Source organism: Triturus cristatus, chromosome 3_2 (assembly GCF_964204655.1).
Source record: "Triturus cristatus chromosome 3_2, aTriCri1.1, whole genome shotgun sequence".
NCBI lineage: Eukaryota > Metazoa > Chordata > Amphibia > Caudata > Salamandridae > Triturus > Triturus cristatus.
The window spans coordinates 575,101,322-575,124,388 of record NC_140584.1 but is presented as its reverse complement, the minus strand read 5'-3'; the positions used below and the strand labels follow the sequence as shown (position 1 = coordinate 575,124,388).

At 45.0% G+C, this 23,067-nt stretch overlaps 1 protein-coding gene across 3 annotated transcripts in view; it reads left to right on the top strand.

Annotated features, from left to right (window-relative positions):
- Nucleotides 1-1,649: 1,649 nt before the first annotated feature.
- The window catches only part of LYPLA2 (lysophospholipase 2), a 69,545-nt gene continuing 48,127 nt past the window's right edge, over nucleotides 1,650-23,067 (top strand). Inside the window, exons 1-6 of one of the 3 annotated variants that reach the window (XM_085648314.1) lie at nucleotides 1,650-1,778; nucleotides 6,498-6,601; nucleotides 7,492-7,523; nucleotides 11,467-11,532; nucleotides 13,578-13,625; nucleotides 14,765-14,835. In XM_085648314.1, the coding sequence (XP_085504440.1) occupies nucleotides 6,524-6,601; nucleotides 7,492-7,523; nucleotides 11,467-11,532; nucleotides 13,578-13,625; nucleotides 14,765-14,835 (295 nt within the window). In that variant the 5' untranslated portion in view covers nucleotides 1,650-1,778; nucleotides 6,498-6,523. Of the gene's footprint in view, nucleotides 1,846-6,497; nucleotides 6,602-7,491; nucleotides 7,524-11,466; nucleotides 11,533-13,577; nucleotides 13,626-14,764; nucleotides 14,836-23,067 lie in introns of all 3 variants that reach the window. The other 2 variants (XM_085648313.1, XM_085648315.1) reach the window with 2 other exon arrangements.

Sequence of the window (23,067 nt, the reverse complement as noted above, 5' to 3'; positions counted from 1 at the left end):
TCTACGCCACCGCAGCATCACTCAGCGCAACCACATCACTAATCATCGCCTTAGCACTAATACACCACCACATCATCAGTCACCAACCACTAAGTATCACTCAGCATCACCTCAGCATCCTCTCGGCGCTAGTCACCACCACCTCAACATCACTTAACACCATCTCAGCCGCCTCTCAGAATATACCATCTGTTGATTAGCCGCTACCGCCTAGCCACTGCTAGTGTTATAATACAGATACTACTTCACATCCTTTAACCACCAATTGTTTATTCCCCCTCAAATACAAATTTTTAAATAATTTTTTTGTTGAACATACATTTTAACATAGAGTCGTTTGGTTCGACATAATGCATTTATACTGGGAAATGGCCACTAGAACGCGGCCGTTTCCACGCATAACCATAACCACGCATGCATTACAACACATGCATGGTTACAACGAAAAGCCTTTACCACACATGCCTTTACTACGAAATTCGTAGTAAAGGCATGTGTGGTAAAGTTAAAAGAAAACAAGCATTGGCATAGCCAACAGGTCTCGTCTTTGGGACCTTATAAGTGTTTAGCCATGCAACATTTGCATAACTAAACACTTATAAGGTCCCAAAAGCGAGACCTATTGGCTATGCCAATGCTTGTTTTAACTGCTGCAATCTATTGAAGCCTCACGGAGAACATCAAAGCGGCCGTGCGGCGCGAAAGTGATCGCGATCAAACATCAAAGCGCCGGCGAAAGTGAAAGTAATCGCGGTAAAGCGCGACGGCCGCGCACATGCACTGTAGCTCTAGGCTACAATGGTGGCACTTTTTGGAGCCCTCACAAAATGTCTCGACAGACCAGCGCATGCGCTGGGTCAGGCGAGACCTAAAAAGGGGGGTCTCCCCCCCACACAAAAAAACATGGGATTAAAAAAGAGGGCTTGGGGGGCACCCCCCAAAATAAAATATAAAAAAAACCGCACCTGATTCCGTCATTTAAAGAGAGATGTGGAGACACTTCCGCTTCCTCTTAACGATGTGAAAAGTCACCAAGGAAGATCGAGGAGAGGAGAGGTAAGGGGGAATGAGGGGGTGGTGTCACGCAGGGGTAAATTTAAAAGGGAGATTTTTAGTGTGATAACCTTTAACAAGAAAATGCCATTAACATGCATAATTTACCAACGAAAATCATTGTAAGAGTATGCGTGCTAAAGGCATTTTCGTGGTAAAGGATATGCGTGGTGATGGCATTCGCATTGTAACGCATGCGTGGTAAAGGAATGCGTTGTAAAGTCATACAACCATTTATACTCATATATAAAGTAACAGGAATGCTTCTAACACTTTTTTATTACAACTTTTAAGCATGCTGCACAGCACACACAATTCTCAACAGCACAGCACACACAATTCTCAACAGCACAGCTTAAACACATTTTGCAAAGTTAATTGCTCTGCCTAAATACTTAAAAGACCCCAAAGGCGAGACCTATTGGCTATGCCAATGATTGTTTTTATCGCTTACACTGTGAGACATGACTTGAAACAAAATCGGAAGTAAACACAGAAGGCGGACCGGAAGCATCGCCTGTAGAACTTCAGCAGTTGACATAGAAGAAGGACAGCGGAGCTTAGCCTGTCCCCCTTCTATGTCCATTGTTCTTTCTCGTCTTTGGGCTCTCTTTCGGAGACGTGAGACCCATACCCATGATGACGTTACTATAGGAACCGGCGCAACCTCCGCGTGACCCAGACGTAAGCGGAAGTTCCGCTGCGTTAGGCTGTGGAGAGAGGAGGTGAGAGAAAGGAGAGAAGAGGAGATAGAAGGCGAGAGGAGGTGAGAGAAAGGGATTTTCAGAAAGGGTGAGCAACTGTGTTTGAAAGCGAGAGGATGGGGGTGGGGTCTGACAGTAGGGGAGTAGAGGGTGTGAGAAGAGAGGGAATGAAAGGAGAGGAAGAATAATGGTGTAGGGACCGAAAAAGAGAAGGTTGGGGGTCTGCGAGAAGGGAGAGATTGGTCTATAGGAATTCAAAAAGGAAAAAAAAGGTTAAGACGGGGGGGAAGTTACCTATGAAAGGAGACGAAAGAACGGAGTGAAACAGTAGGGTGGGAGAGAAATGGAGAGCATGAGGTCCTATGTGGGGTGGATTGAAATAGATAATTACAAAGAAGAAGAAAGGGAGTCGAGAGGAGAATAATAAAGTGGATGGAGTGTCTTAAAATGGGGAGAGAGCGTGCTTTAGCAAACGTTGAAATTAAAGGGTAGGTAAGGGGGACGTAAGGCTAAATTAAAACTCAGAGGGGGGAGAGAAGAAAAATAGGAGACGTAAGAGGGGATAAAGGAGCTGGTGGGGAACAGCGCAGATGAAGAGTTTGATAAAGGTATATGGGTTCTTTTGGGATTGTAGCGACACAGGAGTCGGGTTAGTCCATATATTTTGTAAGAAGCTTGGTGTTGCTTTGTTTCGGGGTTTTCAGACCCTCTTTTGGTAACTATGAAGAGCAGAGCTCCCAGCATGCCCAGCTCTTACTCCTTCCAAGGGAGCAATAGCCTCCTCAATGTTTAGCCTGATGCAGTGGTAAATGTTGGATCAGTTGCTGTTCTCCCTCTCTTACGTGGTAGCCGTTTCCCCCATTATTACTTAAAGATTGCATGCATCAGACAAGTAATTATCTTAACTACCGTTGTAAAAATAATTTATAATGTTGCATTGGTTACTAGTAAAGCGCTTAATGCTTCCACCACAAAGTAAATGGAGGGGGCAAGCAAATGTAGGCCAAGAAGAGAGCAAATAAAGGGAGAGGCATGTGAATAGGAAAAGCTGCCCCAGAATGCTTACACAACAGAAGCTGACCGAGCAATAGTTCATATTCGAAAGCCAACCTTTGGAGTCTAGTTGCAACAGGAAGAACGCAGCAGAATAGGTAAGCCAGGGATCGGTGGTTAGAAAGAGATAGTGAATGGAGTCCAGAAGCACACCTCTGTCTGAACCTGAGCACGTCATTGAATTACAAATCAAAGATAGTCTGTCTGTTTGTTTGAAGATGGGCACGAAAGATTCGAAGGGATGTAGAAGGCTTTCTTTGACTGCACTGTGACACTTGGATACAGCCCAGAATGATTACCAAATGACTGAGAGCAATTCAAGCATCCCATTACCACTTATAATGATTTATGAGTAGGTCCATAAACAGTAGGTATAAGTCCCACTTAGGATCCAAGAGCTTGCTAGGCCATAGGACTGAAGCTTCGCTGATGAGGCCCAACATTGCTAAAAGTGGCCTGGGTTGCTTTTGTTTTTGTTCACAGAGCATTTAGCCTAAAAAGTCAAACTAGACCTTCCATTTTATTGTAATTTTCATATAGTTGTCCCCTGTCTGTAATCAATACATTGTAGGCATCCCTTACTGCACGCAACCAACTTATCTTCCATAATCCATTCATCAGATTTCAGACAGCACTCTGCCCCCCACATAGCACACCACAACATTGTTCTTATCTCCCCTCCGAATAGTAATACAGTACATACGAAACTGAAACCTCTCACCATCTCCTCTATAGTACCTCTCTAGAAACTTATTGTTGGTAAGTCCTGCAAAATAACAATACTGCCAGGCACCACACCAGCATACACCATAGAAACCTAGAGATAGCACAAACCTAATACACACTTACATGATGAGCATCGTATAACAAGGCATTAAAGCGGATTTTGCCGCATATGCATAGAACACAATTTGTGAGCCAATAAGCAACATTCAACACCCAATAAAGAGAAAGTGCTTTGAAACCCTCACACAGCTAAAACACCACTTAGACGCTCTAAAATAGTGCTTTCTTTATTTTCACAATAACACGCCATTTTGTAACATAACTGTTAACAAGCTTTATACAAGCCTTAAATAACAAAACACCAACAAACATGCTCTATAAAACAGTTCCTCCTGCTCGATCGATTCCTAGATCCACACAAAAGGTTTTCCAGATAGGAAATGCACTGAGATTCCATAACAGTGGTGATTGTCCCTTAACAAGTAAAATAACATTACATAACTTAATGTCACAAACTGGCTAAATAACGATGAAATGAATTGCGGCCCAAAGTGATTACAAGTAACTGACATTAATTCAAGAAATCACTCCATCACTTTAGTTTTCTAAGTCCTGTGTAGGAGGGGCTAAACCCAAATCTGGGCCTTAAGCTTACAGTGGTGCATGAATCCTGTTGCACCTTGCTAGTGAGGTTCAAAAGTCTCAAAACAGTGTGAGTTGCTTGTTTATCTGTTCAGAGGGGCACGGCCTAGCAGTTCGTGGTGAACTGTTGCTTTTGGAGAAGGGCCAAGATTGATATGCATATGGTTGGTCCTTCTACGTAATAGCACCAACAAACTATTTGATGCTATCCAGGGTGACTTCCAGGTTCTGACGTTAATTCGAGTGTTTCAACCATCACTTTTTATTTTTTTGCTAAATGAATAAACCGAAGTAGGAGGGTTTATGCCCATAAATGGGTCCCAAATTGATCGTGCTATGTAACTTAAAATGACTCAGAAGTGCGTGTGCTCCCAGTTAGAATGGACACACATTTGTAATTTGAACTCGGCTGTCCCTTATGGATTAGGGCCGAGCCTGAATTGCGTATGGGTGATCCATGTCTGTATAGGCATAAATGAGCACACAAAAAAAGATAGTCTAGGAAGCGACCCGGGGTGATTACCAATGTCTGAGATTAATTCAAGCACTTGTTCCTCACTTTTTGTGCACAAGACCATAGCCAGCCTCCTCTTCATTTACTAAGGGGTATGTGCTAGGTGTTACAACTGTGGCTGATAGGTACTACACTCTTCTTCATTTTTATTAAGCCAATTGAATTCTGGCGGTTTGTCTGGATGCTGAAGTCCAAGCTTAGACAAACACAGCTGAAGGTGACTTAGATTAGGCCACCAAAGTAGAGGACCCCGCTGTACTTTACCTGAACAGTTACTATGGTGAAGTCCTATTCTCTTGGCCTCACTAGAGCATGGCCTGGCATTTGGGCATGCAGTAGGTAACGGGTTGCAAGCCTGTGTCTGTTTTGCCATAGGATTTTTAGGACACAATGAGACTGGACCCAAAAAAGAGCACAAAAAAGTGTTGGTAAAGGAAATAGGCCTCACCTTCAGCAGAGGTGTTAGCTTTACTAATGGTTTTTGCCATTTTCTTGTAGCATTAGCCAAAAAAAGAGGGAAAATAAACAAAATGTCGTGTGCGTTCCATGACGCTATGCTGGCCGAGAACAATGCTGTATAGTTGCTCATGGTTTTTTTTTTTTTTTTTACGTGCTATTCCAAGATGGTGGGCACCAATCTTGACACCGTAAATAGATTACTGTTCCAACATGGCGGATACTAGTCTTGGAGCTCTAAATTAAAAAAGAGTGTGTGTATTTGAAAATGCGTATTTTAAAAAGAGCTGTCTAGCAGCAAATTGCAGCTCCTGAGCCTCCAAAGAATTAAAAACTATACATCCCCCAATAACTTTGGTTTGTTGGGATATAAGGATCAGTGCTTCGTAACAGATGTGGTAGGGTTTGTGGTGGAGTTCTGGTAAAGTGTGATGTTCTTGTAGATCATTCTGCTTGGTGATGGCCCTGTGCGTTATTTTAAACTTATTTTCTTATTATAATACTGCATTGTTAGTCACAGAAATTGTTAAATTCTACATTTTCTCGTATTCTGCCCATGGGCCATCAACAAGGATTCCATGCAATTTACGTGATGCACCAGGGGTTACTCACCAACTCATCATTTATGCTCATAGTCCATGTGCAGTAATTACAGTATTAAGAATCATACAGTATGAGGAAACAAAAGCCCTATAACGATGCGCAGCAGACACTGGTGACGGAATTCGCTCTAAATATTCAGGTTACCAAACCATTAATTATCCATTTTGCGGGACCGGGCAACTGCCCATCATTTGGGGGTTATTTGGTCGGTTTGGGAGGGGACCCCACTGCTTAGCAATATCTGACTCTACTGCGCACGGGTGTCCGGACTATCCCAGGTCTCTGTATGTGACAAAGAGGTGTTTGGTTGTGTTCTTTGTGTATTATCTGATTCCGGCTTTAGTTGTGAGTCTGGCATTCGCAGCGCGTCCAACATGTGTCCCCAGTACTCTAAATCATGTTCAGCATGTTTGTCTGTCGTACTATCTTCAGACGACTTTCTTCCGCCACCCCCCACTCCTGCATGTCTGACAGCCATGTATCAAATTCTTGTGAGCATTGTTAGAAGTGCTTGCTGTTCGTGTTTAGGGTAGTTATGGGTGTATAGGGGAAAAAGTAGTGTCTTTAGTATTTGGGCGTTTAGTAGAGTGGGAAATCGTTTGTAATCTTTCCAGTGATGGAGTTGGGGGCAGAGGTGGAGGGGTAGGATGGTGATGTTGAGGGCAGAAGTGGAAGTCTAGCATGGTGTTTTGCTCATAAATCGCAGCTCAAAGTTATGCTGAATGTATATAATTTTTTTTTGGCAGGTCCTACGTGTCAGCCCCCTCATTGTATGTGCGGTAACAACATGTCTGTGCCTCTCCTCGCCGATGCTGTCACTATCTCCGGCACAGAGCGGGAAACAGCAGCAGTAAGTTTGGCACTTAGCTTTTGTAGATGTTCATGACTGTCAGAACTTCAGCAAACCCCTCTGCAGACTGGTGGTTTGGGGTGGAGGAGTATTCAGATGTGCATTGGATTTTTTTGATATATGCTTATCTGGTGAGACCGATAGACTGTAGCCTAAAACAGATAAACAATTTTAAGTGGCTTCAAAATGGTGAGGGCTTTCACTGTACTGGCCTGCAAGTCCAGTAGGAAATTTCATTTTGGACATAGTGCTATAGCTTTGTTTTCCTCGTCTCCCAGTGCGATACAGCGAAGAGGCAGCCTAAATGGGGTGAAACTTTGCTGCAAGTATGATTAAACATGATTAAACAAGTGGCCCTGCAGACCATCGGGTGAAATATTGAACATACTGCGAGGTGAAGTACAGTGGACATCCAATCTTGTAGACAGTAGTGTATATTGGGTGACATTGGGTCTCACGTGCTGTACAACCTCTCTAAAATGTGATTTTTTGCTCATTTCCTTTTAAGTAGACTGTATAAAGATGGCAATCATTTTCCTTCTGTATGACTACTGGATTAATTGAGTTATATGTTATGCAGTTCTGAACCCTCGATAGTGACCGGTCTATCCAGAACAGTAGGACATCTGCTACTGGTCCAAACCTATAAGTAATAAAACTTTGTTTCAGTGGGGAGAGCCGGGAATACTTCTTGTAACTTGTGATGGGGAAGGCTGGCTGCCATTCACCCTAGGTGGCACAACACATTTTGTCTGTGTACAGCATGTTTACCTCATGAAAGCAATGCATCTTAAACCAAATGAGTGAGTTTGCACGCCTGCATCATCCCCAACAACTTTGGCTTTGAATCTCTCGTCTCAGTATATTTCTTTTGCTTCTTTAATCCCCAGGTAATCTTCTTACATGGATTGGGCGACACCGGGTAAGTGTTTGCTATGTATATTTTTATATGTTCTCTGAACAATGAGACTTAGTCTAAGAAAATCAATCATCTGTGCTGAGAACACGGGATGCATTCACAAGACTTCCTTAACCCATTGGATAGAGTTATGCGCTGCATGTTTTAAAAAATACTGTTAAAATAATTTGGTCTACTGTGTGTCTTCGCTACCCCATGCTTCTTCCTCAGTCACCTTTGTGAGTTCCATAGAGCTGCCACTGTGTTAAGCACCTGTTATCAAAAGTTCTGCATTGAAACGAAGGTTATGTAATCAGGATTTTTTGCATCGGCTGTTGCAGTTGAATTCCTTTTTGAATGTTGCTTATTGTGATTTATAGTTGTTTTCCTGGTTAGTTCTTTAAAGTTCTGTGTGAGTGTTTGGATCCTTATTTGCACTGAGGACACGTGGCAGTCTTTTGAATATTGATGGAAGTACAGTACATGAGCAATCGAAACAGAGCACCATCCAGGTGAAGGTTTCTGTAGTCTTTTTTATGTCATTGGGAATTGATAAATAATTACACAGTATGTAATTAGGGAAGGACATAATACATCATCTCCTAATATCAAGAATCACATGGCGCGCTGTCATCTAAGATTAAGGAGTGATATGCAGCACTGTTTGAAACTAAGAAGTGTTGTCCATGGATTATAAGTTATATAATCATGAAACTGACATCTGTGTATCAGATTTGTGAATATGGGCTAAGCTGGGCTAACAAAAGCATTGTAGGGCACTCTGCAGCTTTTAGTGTCTGACACGGGCAGTAGTTTAGCCAGCAGATGATATCAGTATCTTTGCCGATGTTATAAAATTTTATAAAATATTTACTTGACTAACGGATGGAATACTAAAGAAATCTATTTGTCTCATTAAAAAAAAGAAATCCACTTGTTTCTTTTAGTGCCATGCAATGCAGTGACAAATTATGGTAGTGCCCTCTTTATACAAGATGTTTGATTATCTCTGATGAAAACTGGGCTCATATATAATAGAGGGTTCGGATTCCAGTAAGGCTTTGATTTCGTCATCTTTATGCATATCTACATACAGGGACTGGAAGTAGGCGGGAATCGGTTGTTCCAGGGTTGGAATGCAGCAGATAATCAATCGAGATGGAGGGCTTTATTACATTTTAAGACAAATGCCCCATTTCTGTTCATCAGGTGGAGAGCAGACACCTTGAATGGGCAGCAACTTCCCAAGTAGAGGAAATTGTCTATGCCATGGAATGTAATTGCCTTTATTAGAAGACCCACTGTGCTTGCTGGAAATAGGTCGATCCTAACCTGGATAGGTAGAAAGCTGCCTTCTCAGGAAATCTTCAGCAGTGGATGCTTAGAGAAGAACATTTTGATACTTGAAGGCGCTAACCATCTGGAACTGAATATCTTTAGCATCTTCGGATGCAAGGATGGTGCTTTGTTACTGTGTGAACAGGGCCATGATTTGTAGAGGCACATTCTTCCCTTTTGTTATTGTGGTAGAAGAGGACGTCCAGACAAGGTATTTTCAAAAGGATTGTGTTTCACATTAGGTTTGAAGACCAGGAATTTTTACCAAGCAGAGCAATAGTACATTCTATTAGGGATAAATTACGACTTCAGCAGTCCTCAGTATCACAGCTCTCAAAGCTAAATATAAAGTACAATTCGTAACTTTCTCTGTATGATTCACAGGTATGCTGGCTAAACTAAGGAATTCTAAGAGGAGTTGAGTATTCTAAATAATATTTCGATAGACAGGTTGTTTCCCTTCCTTCCCAGTCTAATCCCTGCTTTGTAGTATGTCCTTAAAGTATGTCAATCTAGAATATATGAACAATAGAGAATTAGTAACTTACCTGTAACTTGCTTTCTGGCATTCATATTTTCCATAACCTATGATTCAGCACTCCTGAAGTCTGTTGCAGTCTCACTAAGAAAATAGTGTCAATGTATGATTCATGGAATTTTAAGTGGCCCCTGAAGGCTGAATTTATAGTACTCGTCCTTCATGGACTGTACAAATGTTAGTCGAGTGTCTGGAAGAACTACATAAGCGAAACCTCTAAAGTGGAAAAAACAAATCTGGCTTTCTTCAGGTGGGTGCTGGGGAATAATTAACCATTATTTACAAAATGAAAAGCACCAAGTGTATACAAAAAAACTAGATCAAGCACCTTGACTAACCTGCACATCCCATGAACTGAATCAAAACCAGGCATCTTTTACAATATACAAATCTGCAAGGGCCAGGATTGACACCATTCTGCCAATAGTATGCAAAGAATGAACATACTATATGGCTCCAGGATCCCATGGCAGTGGAGACACAGATTGCATTGGATTCCCTGATAGGCTAGTGGTAATGTTCTTCCAGAGAGGAACACTGTCAGGGATAGCTAACACAACACACGGCACATTCACGTTCTCTCTAACATAACAGAAAAATGTAGACACTCTGCACACAACTTCTGATGTAGATTACACTGATGCACACCTGGGGCTGTAATACAGCAGTGCCCCGGGAGTGCAACGGGCATTTGCGCCCACTGTGTGCGCCCCGTGGCACTTTGATATTACAGAAGTGGCTGCAGGAGCTTATGTGGCCCCTTCTGTCATAAAAATAGCGCTGGCGCAAATTAAGCGACAGCGCAATCACGAGGTGGTGTTCCCTCATTTGCATGGTGGTGTGGCCCTATTCAAATGAGGGAATCCCTTTGCCTCTGTGCCCACGCCATATTATAGACACAACACAGGCACAGAGGCAACTGAGCATCAGGAGGCACACTGACCGTGCCCCACCTTAAAAGTGGCACACTGTCAGTGCGCCCCCTGATGGCAACTCTCGGGAAGGGGCCACTCTGCACCCGTCTGCAAAGGAATCTCTTTCCCTTATTCAAAGTGCATGCAGATGCTGCCCGCACAGTGAAACATGGAGTGACTGCTTCAAAGTCGCTCCATTTATCATTTAAATGCGAGTTCGTGGCTGCCCAAGGGTCAGCACATTCAGTGTAATAGGGCGCACTTTGCATTTTTGCGTCCGGCGCACCTGTGTTAAGGCGCGCCATGGCGCAAATAGGGAAAGTGCACCCTATCTATAATACAGCCCCAGATCTCCTTCTGACTTATCTTTGATCCTGTGGAAGGCAGTGGTGCAGTGGCACTTGGCACCTGCAGGTAAAAGTTCCTTGAAATCCATGGCTAAGCTGGCCTGGCCCCTGTGAAATTATTTGTTGTAGGCAGTGCATTGAGGACAAAACACAGGAGTCTAACATTAAGCATATGAGAGTGCTGGGGTCATGCAAGTATGGTATAGGGTCTGCAATACCTTCGTACGCAGGGTGGCAGGCACAAACTGATTCTTTCTGGGGACATGTGCTAAGCTGTGTAAAAACAAGACTGTTAAAAACCGAGTGCAGTTTCCTAATGATCCCTCTGTCCCCTCCCATCCGGCATTACAGTCTCTGTACTAGGCAGGGGCAGTAAAAGGTATAAATGCTTGTGCTAGAACATTGGAAGAACATCCCATATAGCAGCGTCATTCCAATTTCCATATCAATGACTGAATATGCACTTCCTTCCTTGAGTCCCTCTATCATTTGTAGTGAATGACGCTGCATGATTGAGTACAAACTTAAAACCTTGTGCTTCTGTGATGATATGGATGCTGGAGAACCAGTAAAGTTGTCTTCTTATTTGCCTTAATCTTACTCCTGAATCTTATAGAGCCCTTTTTAAAGGAGAGAGAGAGAGAGAGCAGCATCACAAGGTATAACGTGGCATCAATGGGCAGAATGAGTACGTTGTACAGCTCTTATTTTTAAGCTCTTATGCTTCTCTCTTTTCTTCGAAGTCCCTGATCTTCTGTCCTTCAATGATTTTAGCATTTGCTATGTCAATATTGCCAGACAGTGTTGTGAATTGATCTTTCTCTCCTCAGACATGGCTGGGCTGAAGCAATGTCTGCAATTCGACTTCCCTATGTGAAGTATATATGTCCTCATGCGTAAGTATGTCTCTAACACCAAATATAAGCTCAAGTACTGCCCACCATTTCAATTTACTGAGACATATCCTTTCTTAGAAACAGTTTTGTTTTTTTGCATACCGCAGCCACAAGTTCTCCATCTGCTGCCTATTCATAGATACTGCACTTTTGAGCAATCATATGTTGTTTTACTCACTATAGCCGGTGTATCTGCCGCTGCTGCTACTAGCAATGATTACTTTGCGCACTGATTCTAGTTTGCTAGCAGCTGGCCCCTCGGAGATGCTCTCAGTAACTGTTAGGGTCATGCATATTGTGCCTGGGTAATGTCCTTCGCTGTCCTATCAAAAACTATTTCAGTATTGGTGACCGGTTTTGATATGTGCAGTTAGGGGAAATAGTCTCCCTTTCAGGTGGCAGTTGGTGGTCAGATTAAATGGTTGTAATATAGCTAACAGTCGTAATGCGACAAAGAGCATTGAAGTACAAGGGCTATGTAGTAACACATTTGCGAAAAAACGTGGTGCACCACTTGAGGTACAACGTTCTCCTGAGCTCTCTTTAGATCTCCCTCATGTTTTTACAAATTATTTTGATAAAGTGTCATTTGTTAGTAAAAGATGGAGAATTGAATGTCTGATGGTAATTTCACACTTATTATTTACTGCCACTATTGGCTGTTAGCATTACCATTATTGGATTTAGCCTGAAGATTACATTCTTTGCTGCTTTTAAATCTGCCCTTCGCTTTTATTTTTGGGCTGACTTGAGTGCTGTTCTGGGGAAAGTTTGAAGTTGCTGGGTCAGGAGACCAACTGTCCTCTTTTCAAAAAAAATCTAAACACCTAGCTCTTCCAATAGACCCTTTTTCATTTTCTTTTCATGGCATGTTCTGATAAATTGGATCTTTGCCAGGACACCCAGTCTCTGGGATGCCATGCACGTTAAAAATATCTTAACATAACACTTGTAGAGTGGCATCATGAGGAAGAGGTAACGAGGACATGTGATAATCGTCCTAGTCTGGAGTTTAATTTTTGTTTTTCACATGCAATAATCTGACTTTATATGTTCTGTTGGTGCTACTGAAGGACCCCATAGACTGTGGTGTGTGTTTGTTCCTAGGGTAGGGCTTTTCTGCTCCTATGTAGTATCCACACATATATCCGCACAGCGCCGAGACGCCTACGGGTATTCGTTCGCGCTTAACAAATGTCAAAAATAAAATAAATAAATAAATATCCAGTATTGCTGTGTCTTTAGGGAACTCTTATCTAGTATCCCCACCTTTATGGCTTAATGGTGCATTCATGCGTGTGACCCTGTTTACAACTACATATTTACTCCCTTGATGGCACTGTTGGCTCTCAAATTAGGTTTGGTGTTTGATGTTCCTGTGTGGACTCTATTGAATTTTCTATTGGCTTAACTTTTCCCCAGTTAGGTTGGTATCCCTTGCCCCTGTGTAGACTCCATGTAAATTTCCCTTGATGATTTTACCTACATCTCTAGGATGCTGACTTCTCTTACTGGTGAGTGGGCTCCTTATAATACCCACCCTTGGGGCCCCTTCTGGTGCATCTGTGGTTTTTCCGACGAATATGCAGTCCATTCCTAAAGACTGTAAATATGTGTGCATGACGATCTGCAACAACCCACACATATGTGCAGGGATAGTCACAGTACCATGCCGCATGGACTTCACCCAACATGCCCATATAGGCCAAACTGTAAACAGTAATCTTTCATCCATTCATTTTGAAGGGAACCTAGAATTTAGGTGAAAATCTGAGTGTTGACACCTTTGCAGTGGATATGAAGCACTAAATACATAATACAAAACAACTACGTACTTAGATAATCATTCAGAAAGTGCTTTGGGCCTAACTGTGAATAAGAAAATGCTATGCTGTGTGTATCTTTACACTTTAGTTGCATTGCACAAGTTTCATTTCCCGATTAGTGTCCATTACGTATACACAAATCCTGCGATGCAGCCCTCCCTTCAGTTGCTGTGAATCTACTAACCGTGCCTTATTTTGACATAATTTCCTCTTTTATAGACCGAGAATTCCAGTGACACTCAATATGAAGATGGTGATGCCGTCCTGGTCAGTGTTGTTATTGTTTTATTTTCTGTTAACATTTGAAATGATTCATAGCATGCATATGGATGGTGTTTCTGTTCAGTCTACTTTTGTAGTGGTAATTGATGTGCCTGTGTCCACACACAAGTGTGGACACTTATCGGTCTGCTTTGAGCCATAACCAGATCAGTGACTGATATTCTTAGAGGGTAATCTGTAGAGAATTTGAGGCACTCTACTACAACTCTGGCTCACCTAGTTTTCTGCAGGACGCTTCAATGGTTGTGGCTCTCCACTCATTGCCTTGCTATCCAGGCCTATTATTCTTGTTGCAGGTGTTTGTGATTCTGCCATCCTTAACCCTGGTGCTATTTACCGTGGTGGCAGGTTACAGTCTCTGTTCGCCCATCTCCTCATTAACACTTCGTTGGAGCAAGGCATATAACTTAGCCTTCCACACTAAATATGAAAGACAGAAGCCTTGACCTTAGGGCTTCTATCTAAGCTATTGTGTGATGCAAATATTCTGTGAAAAACATCAGGCCCTTGTGTTAAGCAGAGACTGCCAACATTTTCTATTTAATGTTAGAAATGTTTTGAACTTTGTGACAGCTTAAGTGAACCTTCATTACCCTTGATACCCTATCCACCAACTATTTGCCCTACCTCAACCCCATAAATGATATCTGCTCATCATGCGGGTGTTGAAAGGCAACAGATCAAACAAAGGAGTACTTCTTGCAGCATGTCCAGAAGTGCCAGGCACTGCCTGGCCCCAGACTCTGGTGTCTTTGGTCTCTGATGTCCAGTCATATTGTCTTTAAGACAGAAGGATGGACCACAGAAGAAAGGAGGTATCAAAGATGTAAAGGACTTCTCTGATCACGTTTTGCTTTACATCTGTCTGTTTTTTACCACATTTGGTTGGTGAGGATAGTATGTCCTTCAGTTTAATTAATGTTTTCCAGATCAATTTGGAACCGGTTGGTGGAAAATTTTCTTTGTCTTTTTTGTTGTTGCAGGGAATAGTATATATCTGCAGAGGTTTTTGAACATACGGATGTTTGTTCATCCCCTTCAGTGTTGCACCATGTCTTGAATTTGCATGGAAATTGTGCAATAATGTTTCTGAATTGGGGTGTTTCTTTTCATATTTCTGCCAGGTTTGACTTGATGGGCTTGAGTCCCGATGCCCCTGAAGATGAGGCTGGAATAAAAAAAGCATCCGAAAGCAGTAAGAAACAAGCATTAACAAAGCTTGCAAGTCTATCTTGCATTGTATCAGTGAGCTCAAAAGAAATTCATGCAGTTAACACACAGAGTTGACAAAGGCTGGAGCCATTATTGCATGCATGTGAAATTGTAGAGTATAAAATGACGGTAGGAACTATATTATCCTTTGTATTACCAATAGTTAATGGTAAGTCAGTGGCACAGTTTAACGATCATTACTCTGCTGAAGCCCAGTATGACTTAGTGCTGCTCACAACAAACAGCTAAAAGTGTCTGTTGCCAGACACTAAAAATCATGACCCCTTTCTCCCCCCAAGGCCCCTCCTACAGCAGTCCATTTACAAATTATTGTTAGGTGCATTAGTCAAAATATTTCAGTTAAACTGATCCTAAAGCGCTTTTCTTTCCCTGTGCTTTTTTTGTTTACAACACATGGCCTTTCAAATTATAAACGGCTAGGTCTCCCTCCTGCCTGCAGTACCCCCTCGGTGTCCCTGCAGGGCCCTCCCCCACCGATAGTGCTTCCGGTTAGAACCATCCCCTGATAAGGACGTGTTTTCAAGCCCCAGCGCGAGCCTCATGTCAAATGGAGCCTTGTTTGCTGCGAGGTTGCCCCCACAAGACTCTAATCTTTCACAGAAGGCTTCAAACACGCCCTGCGTGCGAAATCTGCACAAACAGCAGCCCGTTCTTTACCAGCGCTGACAAAGCCTATAGGAACTTTCTTTTACATATGGTTTGCTGAAGATGCGCACTGTATGACGCCCAGCTGGTCGATGTGTGAATAATGACTGTCTATGGAAGCTGTGTGTTTGTTGCTGGTGTGGCTGCTGGCCTGTGTGCAATGGGGCCTATATATGTCTGCAGTCTAGCAGGCGCGCAGTGGCTGCTTGTTGGTCTCCTGCCCTCCTTGCATGGATACTCTATGTGCCCCTCTGTGCCAGTGCCTCCGTCTGTTTGGCATATGAACACAGATGCATGTTTGCTCTCTGGCTTGAGGGGGCAAGGTTCTGTTGAAGTGCTGCCCGACCCGGCCTCCCTTCAAACTCTCCCTGTCAGTGCCTCTGCGAGCGCTTACTCGTGGCACTCTTCCCCTGTCCCTCTTTCTGGACCTCGCTCCCGTCCGGGGGCGCTGCCTTTATTTACGCTCTCTCTCGTGTATCACTTTGCACTCTGCGTATATGTCACTCTCTCAATACCTCTATCACTCATGAGCTCTCTCTATCGCAGCTCTGTCTGTGTATCATGCCCTGTCTCTCTCTAGCACCTTCTGTATTTCTGTCGCTCTCTCAGTATCTCTCTCGTGGAGCCGCTGGCTAGTAAAACCCAACCGCTCTGAATGACCAAGACATCTGCAAATGAGGCTCAAGAGCAGGGCAGTGAGGAGACAAAAGTTCAGCGAACCCACAGGCGGTGTCGGGGGCAGATACCGGCGGCGCATACCTCACCCGGGAGCTGAGCGGCCCACACCTGACGCTGAGGGCATCACTGGCCACCCATCACGTACGTAGGACACAGCGGGGAAAGCCGACAGGCCGCACGTGCCACAGAGACACGCGGCAGGCGCCGGTGACTACCGGCTTGGGTCCTGATTGTTGGCTGCAAATGGGGGAGGAGGGCAGAGGATCAAGTGCGACCTCCCAGGTCAAGATCGACAAGTATGCCTTTGCTAAGGACTTCCCAGCCCCACCGGAACGACAAGCCCCATCTGAAAAAACACCACCGCCAGAGGGGCAAGCCAAGGTAACACTGGAGGATATTATGTCTGCCCTCAACAAGGCCCAGACAACGGTGGGGTCCATTTCTTTCGGCGTTTCCTTCCTCAGGGCGGACTTTCAAAAAATTACCGCCCGGGTTACAGAGGTCGAGAAAGTTACGACATCTCACTAAAGATACCAATACCCTGATAAAGAAGGTCAGCCAATGGAGGCCGAGAATAAGAGCATGGCGGCCAAACTTGACGATCAGGAGGGGCGCTCACGGCGCAATAACGTGCGAATTACTGGCGTTCCGGAGAGCGAGGGTGGCCAGGCAATGGATCTCTACATTGAAGACCTCATAAAAAATAGACTTAAGCCCAGAGGGCTTTCAACATTCTTCTCGGTGGAAAGAGCGCATAGTGTGCCCGGAGGCAGACCTAAGCCTGGGGTTCCCCCAAGGCCCATCCTGGCCTGCATCTTTAATTTCCGGGATAGAGACGCTATACTACAGATGGCCCGGGTGGTCCCCCCGCTACGCATACAGAACTCGGTGGTCTCATTCTTTCCGGACTACACAGCAACAGTTACGAAACGACGGGCGCAGCTTCCTTGAGGTTAAGAAAGAACTCGGAAGCAGGGAGTTATCATACTCCATGCTGTTTCCTGCAAAACTACGTGTGGTAGCTGACGGGAAGACATGGTTCTTTGACACACCGGAAAAAGATCAGGAATGGCTCGAGGGCTGGAGGCGCATAGGGGGACCGTGACGTATAGACAAGGCTCGACAGAGGCTCAGAGACGAAGACGACTATCAAGATTCCAGACGAGAGCATAAAGAAGGGGCTCCCTCGAGTACAGCGACTGCAATGTGACATCTCAGCCGCTTCGCACCTGTGGGACCGTATCAGTGGGTTGCCACCGATCTGGGGACAATCCAACTACAGGGAATAAGGGGCTCGGGGCAAGTGGTCGTCCACGGCCCGGGATCGGCTCCGCTGAACAAAATAAAAATTTACTTTCACGGCAAAATTTCTTTGCCGTCAGGTGGGGGAACGAAAGGGGCGCTTCCGGACTTCCTCCCCTCGCACGCAAGTACTGGTTAATGGGATTGAAGCTCTCTGCAATGTTGGGGTGGCGGGTAGTTGGGGGTCTGCCTGGCAGGGGAGCAGGGAGGGGGGTGATGAGGGGAGATTGGTTTTCTTTTTTGTTGTTGGTTTTTGTTCAGGAATGTTTTGGTTGCCACAAACACACAAGTGCAATTACAACAGGTAGATTTCGCCACACGACCGATTTCCCACAGGCTTACCAATCCGTGGCTTCAAGCCTCCTATCCAGTAACGCATTTACAATTCCTTAGACAATGCTATCGGGGACCACAGGCTCACAGTTAGATCATGAGCGCATGCAGGGCAAATCATTGAACATAATATCCTGGAATGTGAATGGGCTTGGGAATAAGATCAAACGGAGTCTAGTGTTGCAATATCTCAGGAGGCACGGCCCGTCAGTCTGCCTTTTACAAGAAACCCACTTGGTGGGCACTGCGGTTAAAGCACTGGATAGATGGAGGTTCAAGATGGTGACCCACTCAGAGTTTACTTCAGGATCTCGAGGAGTCTAGCTCCTGATCAGAAAGAGCTGCCCTGTAATAGTGAATGAGTCATGGACAGATGACCAGAGGCGCTTTTCGGCGGCCTCATGTCAGTGGGAGGGGAAGGTGTATAATTTTGTTTGTGTACATACCACCGGCACTTCACACACTTGCCTTCCCAGCCCTGGGCAAATTTCTGTTAGACCTGCCCCCTGGAGAACTGGTAATAGGGGAAGATTTTAATGCCACAATGGATGATGCCACGGACAGATGCCTATCGAGGGGGACGGTGGCAAGCGCATGGATCGTACGAGACTTCACCCAGGCCTTGGGCTTGGTGGATATCTGGCGCATGCGACACCCAACAGACCATCAGTACACGTACCACTCTGGCGCTTATAACAGTCTCTCACGGATAGATCTCTTCCTCACAACACCGACTGCTCAGGGCACTATACAAGACATCACACACCTCCCTCGGGGAATCTCAGATCACTCACCTATACTGCTACTGTACGCACCACATACTGTACGCACCACACCTCATGGGACGGAGACGTGTTTTCCCCATCCACCCCGGATACATCAGGGTACCAACCATACGTAAAGGCATACATAGGACCACTAGCCAATACTTTCAGGAGAATGAATATTCGGTGGCCTCCCCAGTCACACTCTGAGAGGCGTACAAGACGGTCATACGTGGCCAGGCCATCTCTGTGGTCACGGCCCACAAACGAGACATGATTCAGCAGATACTGACATTAGAACAGGCGATGGAACTCGCGGAGGGCGCCCACACTGCGGATCCCAACGAGGACACTGCCCCCCCCCCCCCTTAGCCTATTAAGCAAGCCTACAGGGATCAGATGTGGGAGGAAGCTCAGGCACGCATCATGAAGACGCAGCACAAGATATATGAAGTGGGGGACAAGTCTGGCAAATTATTAGCGTGGTTGGAGAAAAAAGAAAGGGCCAGCCGGTGGGTTGCACAACTCCAATTATGTAGTGGGGTAATGATAGTAGATCCTGATGACATCGTTACGGCGTTTGCACGCAACTATGAAGCCGTGTATACTCTAGTAGCCACCACAACGATAGAAGAAAACTTAGATTTTCTAATCGGCATAAATCTCCCTAAACTCACGCCGCAGGATGTGCAATCATTAGAGGCGGACCTCACAAGAGAAGAAATTGCAGCTGCTATTAGAGGGCTGCAATAAGGGAAAGCATTATGACCCAATGGCGTCCCCGTGGAGTTGTTCAAAAGGGAGTCGGAAACTCTGGTGCCACACCTGCTGCGAATGTATCAGGCCAGCCTAGCAGCGGGCTCACTCCCCCGTGATCAAAGGGTAGCAACGATTGTTACGATCTTAAGCCTGGTAAACCCCCACAGGAGTGCAACTCTTATAGACCAATTTCACTTCTTAACACGGAGGTGAAAATACTGGCTAAGGCATTAGCAACTAGACTACAGCCCCACCTCGCGACACTCATACACCCAGATCAATCCGGTTTCATGCCGGGCAGAAACACGGCGATGAACCTTAGACGATTACATGGGGTGTTGGCGAGGGCGCCGTACATCCAAGAGGAGGCGGTGATACTCTCCCTAGATGCCAGTATGGCCTTCGACCGGGTTGAATGGCCCTTCCTGTTCGCGGTGCTGCGGCACATGGGCTTTTGACCCACATTTTGTGCTTGGATACAGCTGCTCTATGCACAGCCACTGGTGCAGGTGACGGTCAATGGGCGCCTTTCGGAGGACTTTCCGTTGGGGAGGGGAACCAGGCAGGGCTGTCCCCTCTCCACGCTCCTGTTCGCCCTAGCATTGGAGCCGCTCGCGGCATGGATAAGGAGAGACCCAGTGATTTCGGGATTAAGGTGGGAGGCGGGATTGGAGGACTGTATCTCCCTTTACGCCGACGATACTTTACTGTACCTGACACATCCGAGACGGTCCATTAACTGCCTACTCGACATTTGCGCGTCCTATGTGAGGGTCTCCGGCTATACCATCGACAGGGCCAAATCAATGCTATATACACTGCAGGGCACCCACCCTCCCCCCCCCCAATCCTACCCCGGGGAGCGGAGATATAGATAACACAGACCGGTTTCAAATACCTGGGTATAAATATCGCACCCCATCACGAACGTTTCATGGAACGTAATCTGCTCCCACCGCTGCGAAGACTGAAAGACGATGTTAAAAACTGGCACTCACTCCCATTGACACTACTGGGGAGAGCGGCATTGTTCAAGATGATGGCCCTCCCCAGGTTCCTATACGCGTTACAAAATGCCCCCGCACCGGTTCCCGACTCGTATTTTAAAGCCATTGAGGCGGAGGTGGGCCTTCTATGGGAGGGAAAACCTCATCGGATAGCTTTGAGTAAACTAACGTGCAGTTGGTACGACTGCGGCATCGCCCTGCCCAACATTCGGTTATACTTCTGGGCATCCCAGCTCATAGTGATCAATCTATGTGGCTGCACGCCCCACAGGATGAGCCAGCTCTGCGCCTAGATAGGCTCATGTTGGGTGTGAATGGTCCCATGGAAGCACTGTACGATAAGCACAAGAAAAACACGCTAGTTGGACCCACGGCCCACACCGTGCAAATCTGCTACACAGCGCAGCGCGCATTGGGATGGGAGGGAGTGATTACGCGGCATACCCCACTGTGGGACTCCCCGAGACTCGGCAAGTTGCGCACATGCAAAGGTTTCACTGGATGGGATCTTATCGGTATTTCCAAAGTCGGCGACTTATGGAAAAAGGGTACGGTGGTTCCCTTTGCACAATTACAAGAAACGTATCAAATGACGGGCAAGAAACAGTACAGATGCACTCAAATAAGACATGCCCTTACTAAGAACATACCCCCTGGAACAGATCTTCCTGAGTCCTCCCCGCTCGAGGACAGTCTACTCACACGCGCTATCCAAAAAGGCAATCTCTCTCACTTGTCGAAAACTGGTAAATAATCAGAAAGATCCCACACAGACATTAAAAGAGAGCTGGCAAGCAGAGGTGGGGGAAATGGATGAACAGGAGTACTGGCATCCCCACGGGAGGTGGCAACCCCTTCCAGGTTAAAACTTGTGCAGCTAAAAATATTACATAGAACTTACTATACAAGATCGGTAATGCATAAAATAGGGAGGGCTGATACGCCACTTTGCTTGAGGGGCTGCGGGCTTATTGGGTCCTTCCATCATACAATATGGGACTGCCCTCACATCTCACACTACTGGAGAGCTGTTATGACAACGATCACCCAGGTATGTGGGTTTGAAGTCCCTCCCGAGCCCCGAATGTGTCTACTTAATGTGTGGGATCACTGACCTTAATCATGCGGCGCAGAGCTGGGCTACACTCAGCGTCACCCTAGCTAAAAGGTACATTGGAAGACACTGGGGTGCCCGAGTTGCACCGACCCATCAGCAGTGGACTCGAGATCTTGACAGTGCCATGGTAGCAGAGAAAGCAGTCTTTATCAACAGGGCATGCCCTCGAAAGTGGGCACGAGTGTGGGGGAACTGGAACAACTTTCGGGGAAACATGCTCCCCCCCCCCCCCTCCCGACGACTCAGACATTGGCATGAGTGACTGATTCTCACAATATGGCGATGATATGAGGGTAATATTAAATGTGGCTCGCAATACCGCGGTAATTGTGTGGCAACGGGGGTACGTATCTGCACCTACATGTCCTTTGGTGTGTAAGAATTTGCCAAGTGTACCCAACAATAACAAGCCTTTGCAGTGCAATAGGTCTCGCCTTTGGGACCTTATAAGTGTTTAGCCATGCAACAGTTGATGTTGTTGCACCAAGGATATTGTGCTGGATAACTAAACAATTGTAAGGTCCCAAAGGCGAGACCTATTGGCTATGCCAGTGCTTGTTTTTTTAGGAGCAGTTTGAAATAGTATGGACTATTTCAACATGTCTAGCCTTTGAGAATATTGTCACAGATTTTAATCAGCTGATTAAAAGGACCGTCTCTAAACCAACATAATAATCAAATCAAACTAAAAAGGAACCACCCTGCCACTGATAGCTGGAAGTGGAATATCTTGATATTGTCTAGTTTGAATGTTCTCAAAATGACCAAGGCACAAATATAGAATAAAATATATAAATGTACTGATGCATACATTTTTATAAATATTTAATACAAAATTCTCAAATACATTTGGATTTAAACCCTTTCAATAAATACAAAATAACCAGCACTAATACTCAATGGATAACCTGTATATCTAATTTCCGTCCCCCCTATCAAATAACATTTAAACTCCACATCTAAACATACTCGCTTCTCACATCACTCAAAATATAGACAAACTACTATTACCTGCCCCACAATGTAATATAGCTTCTTAGATATCCTCAGTACAAATACAGAAACAGAATTACAAAAAACAGGAGCAAGAGACAATACATCAGGATGTTAAAAAGCAGATTAATATTTCATATGTTTTTCAATATTGGCTCGGCACACTGTTATTACATATATTCATATAGAACTAATCAAGATAAACCACGTGCCTGGATCAATCACTGCTTAATCAAATATTGTGTAATTTAACATAAGCTGGTGCGCTCCTGTGGTAACCTGCGCCGACGTGCGTTTCGGTGACCACCCCAAAATTGGTTACACCATTGTCAGGGCACTTGTGCAAGCTGTTCCAAACTTCACAGTGGAATGGAGCACGGGGGACAAAAAGGAGGGAATCTCACAGATCTGTCCAACAAGTATAGAGGAAATACCCTAGCTGTTAGCTGGATGAACTCTAGTCCATGGGTACACCTACATGAAAGTGCCAAAAATCTCAGGACAGAATACTCTGTTCCTGAAACAATAAGGATAAATATATTTTCTAGTGATCGTGTTGCTCTAGACACCAGTCGTGTCGATAAAGATAATCCAGA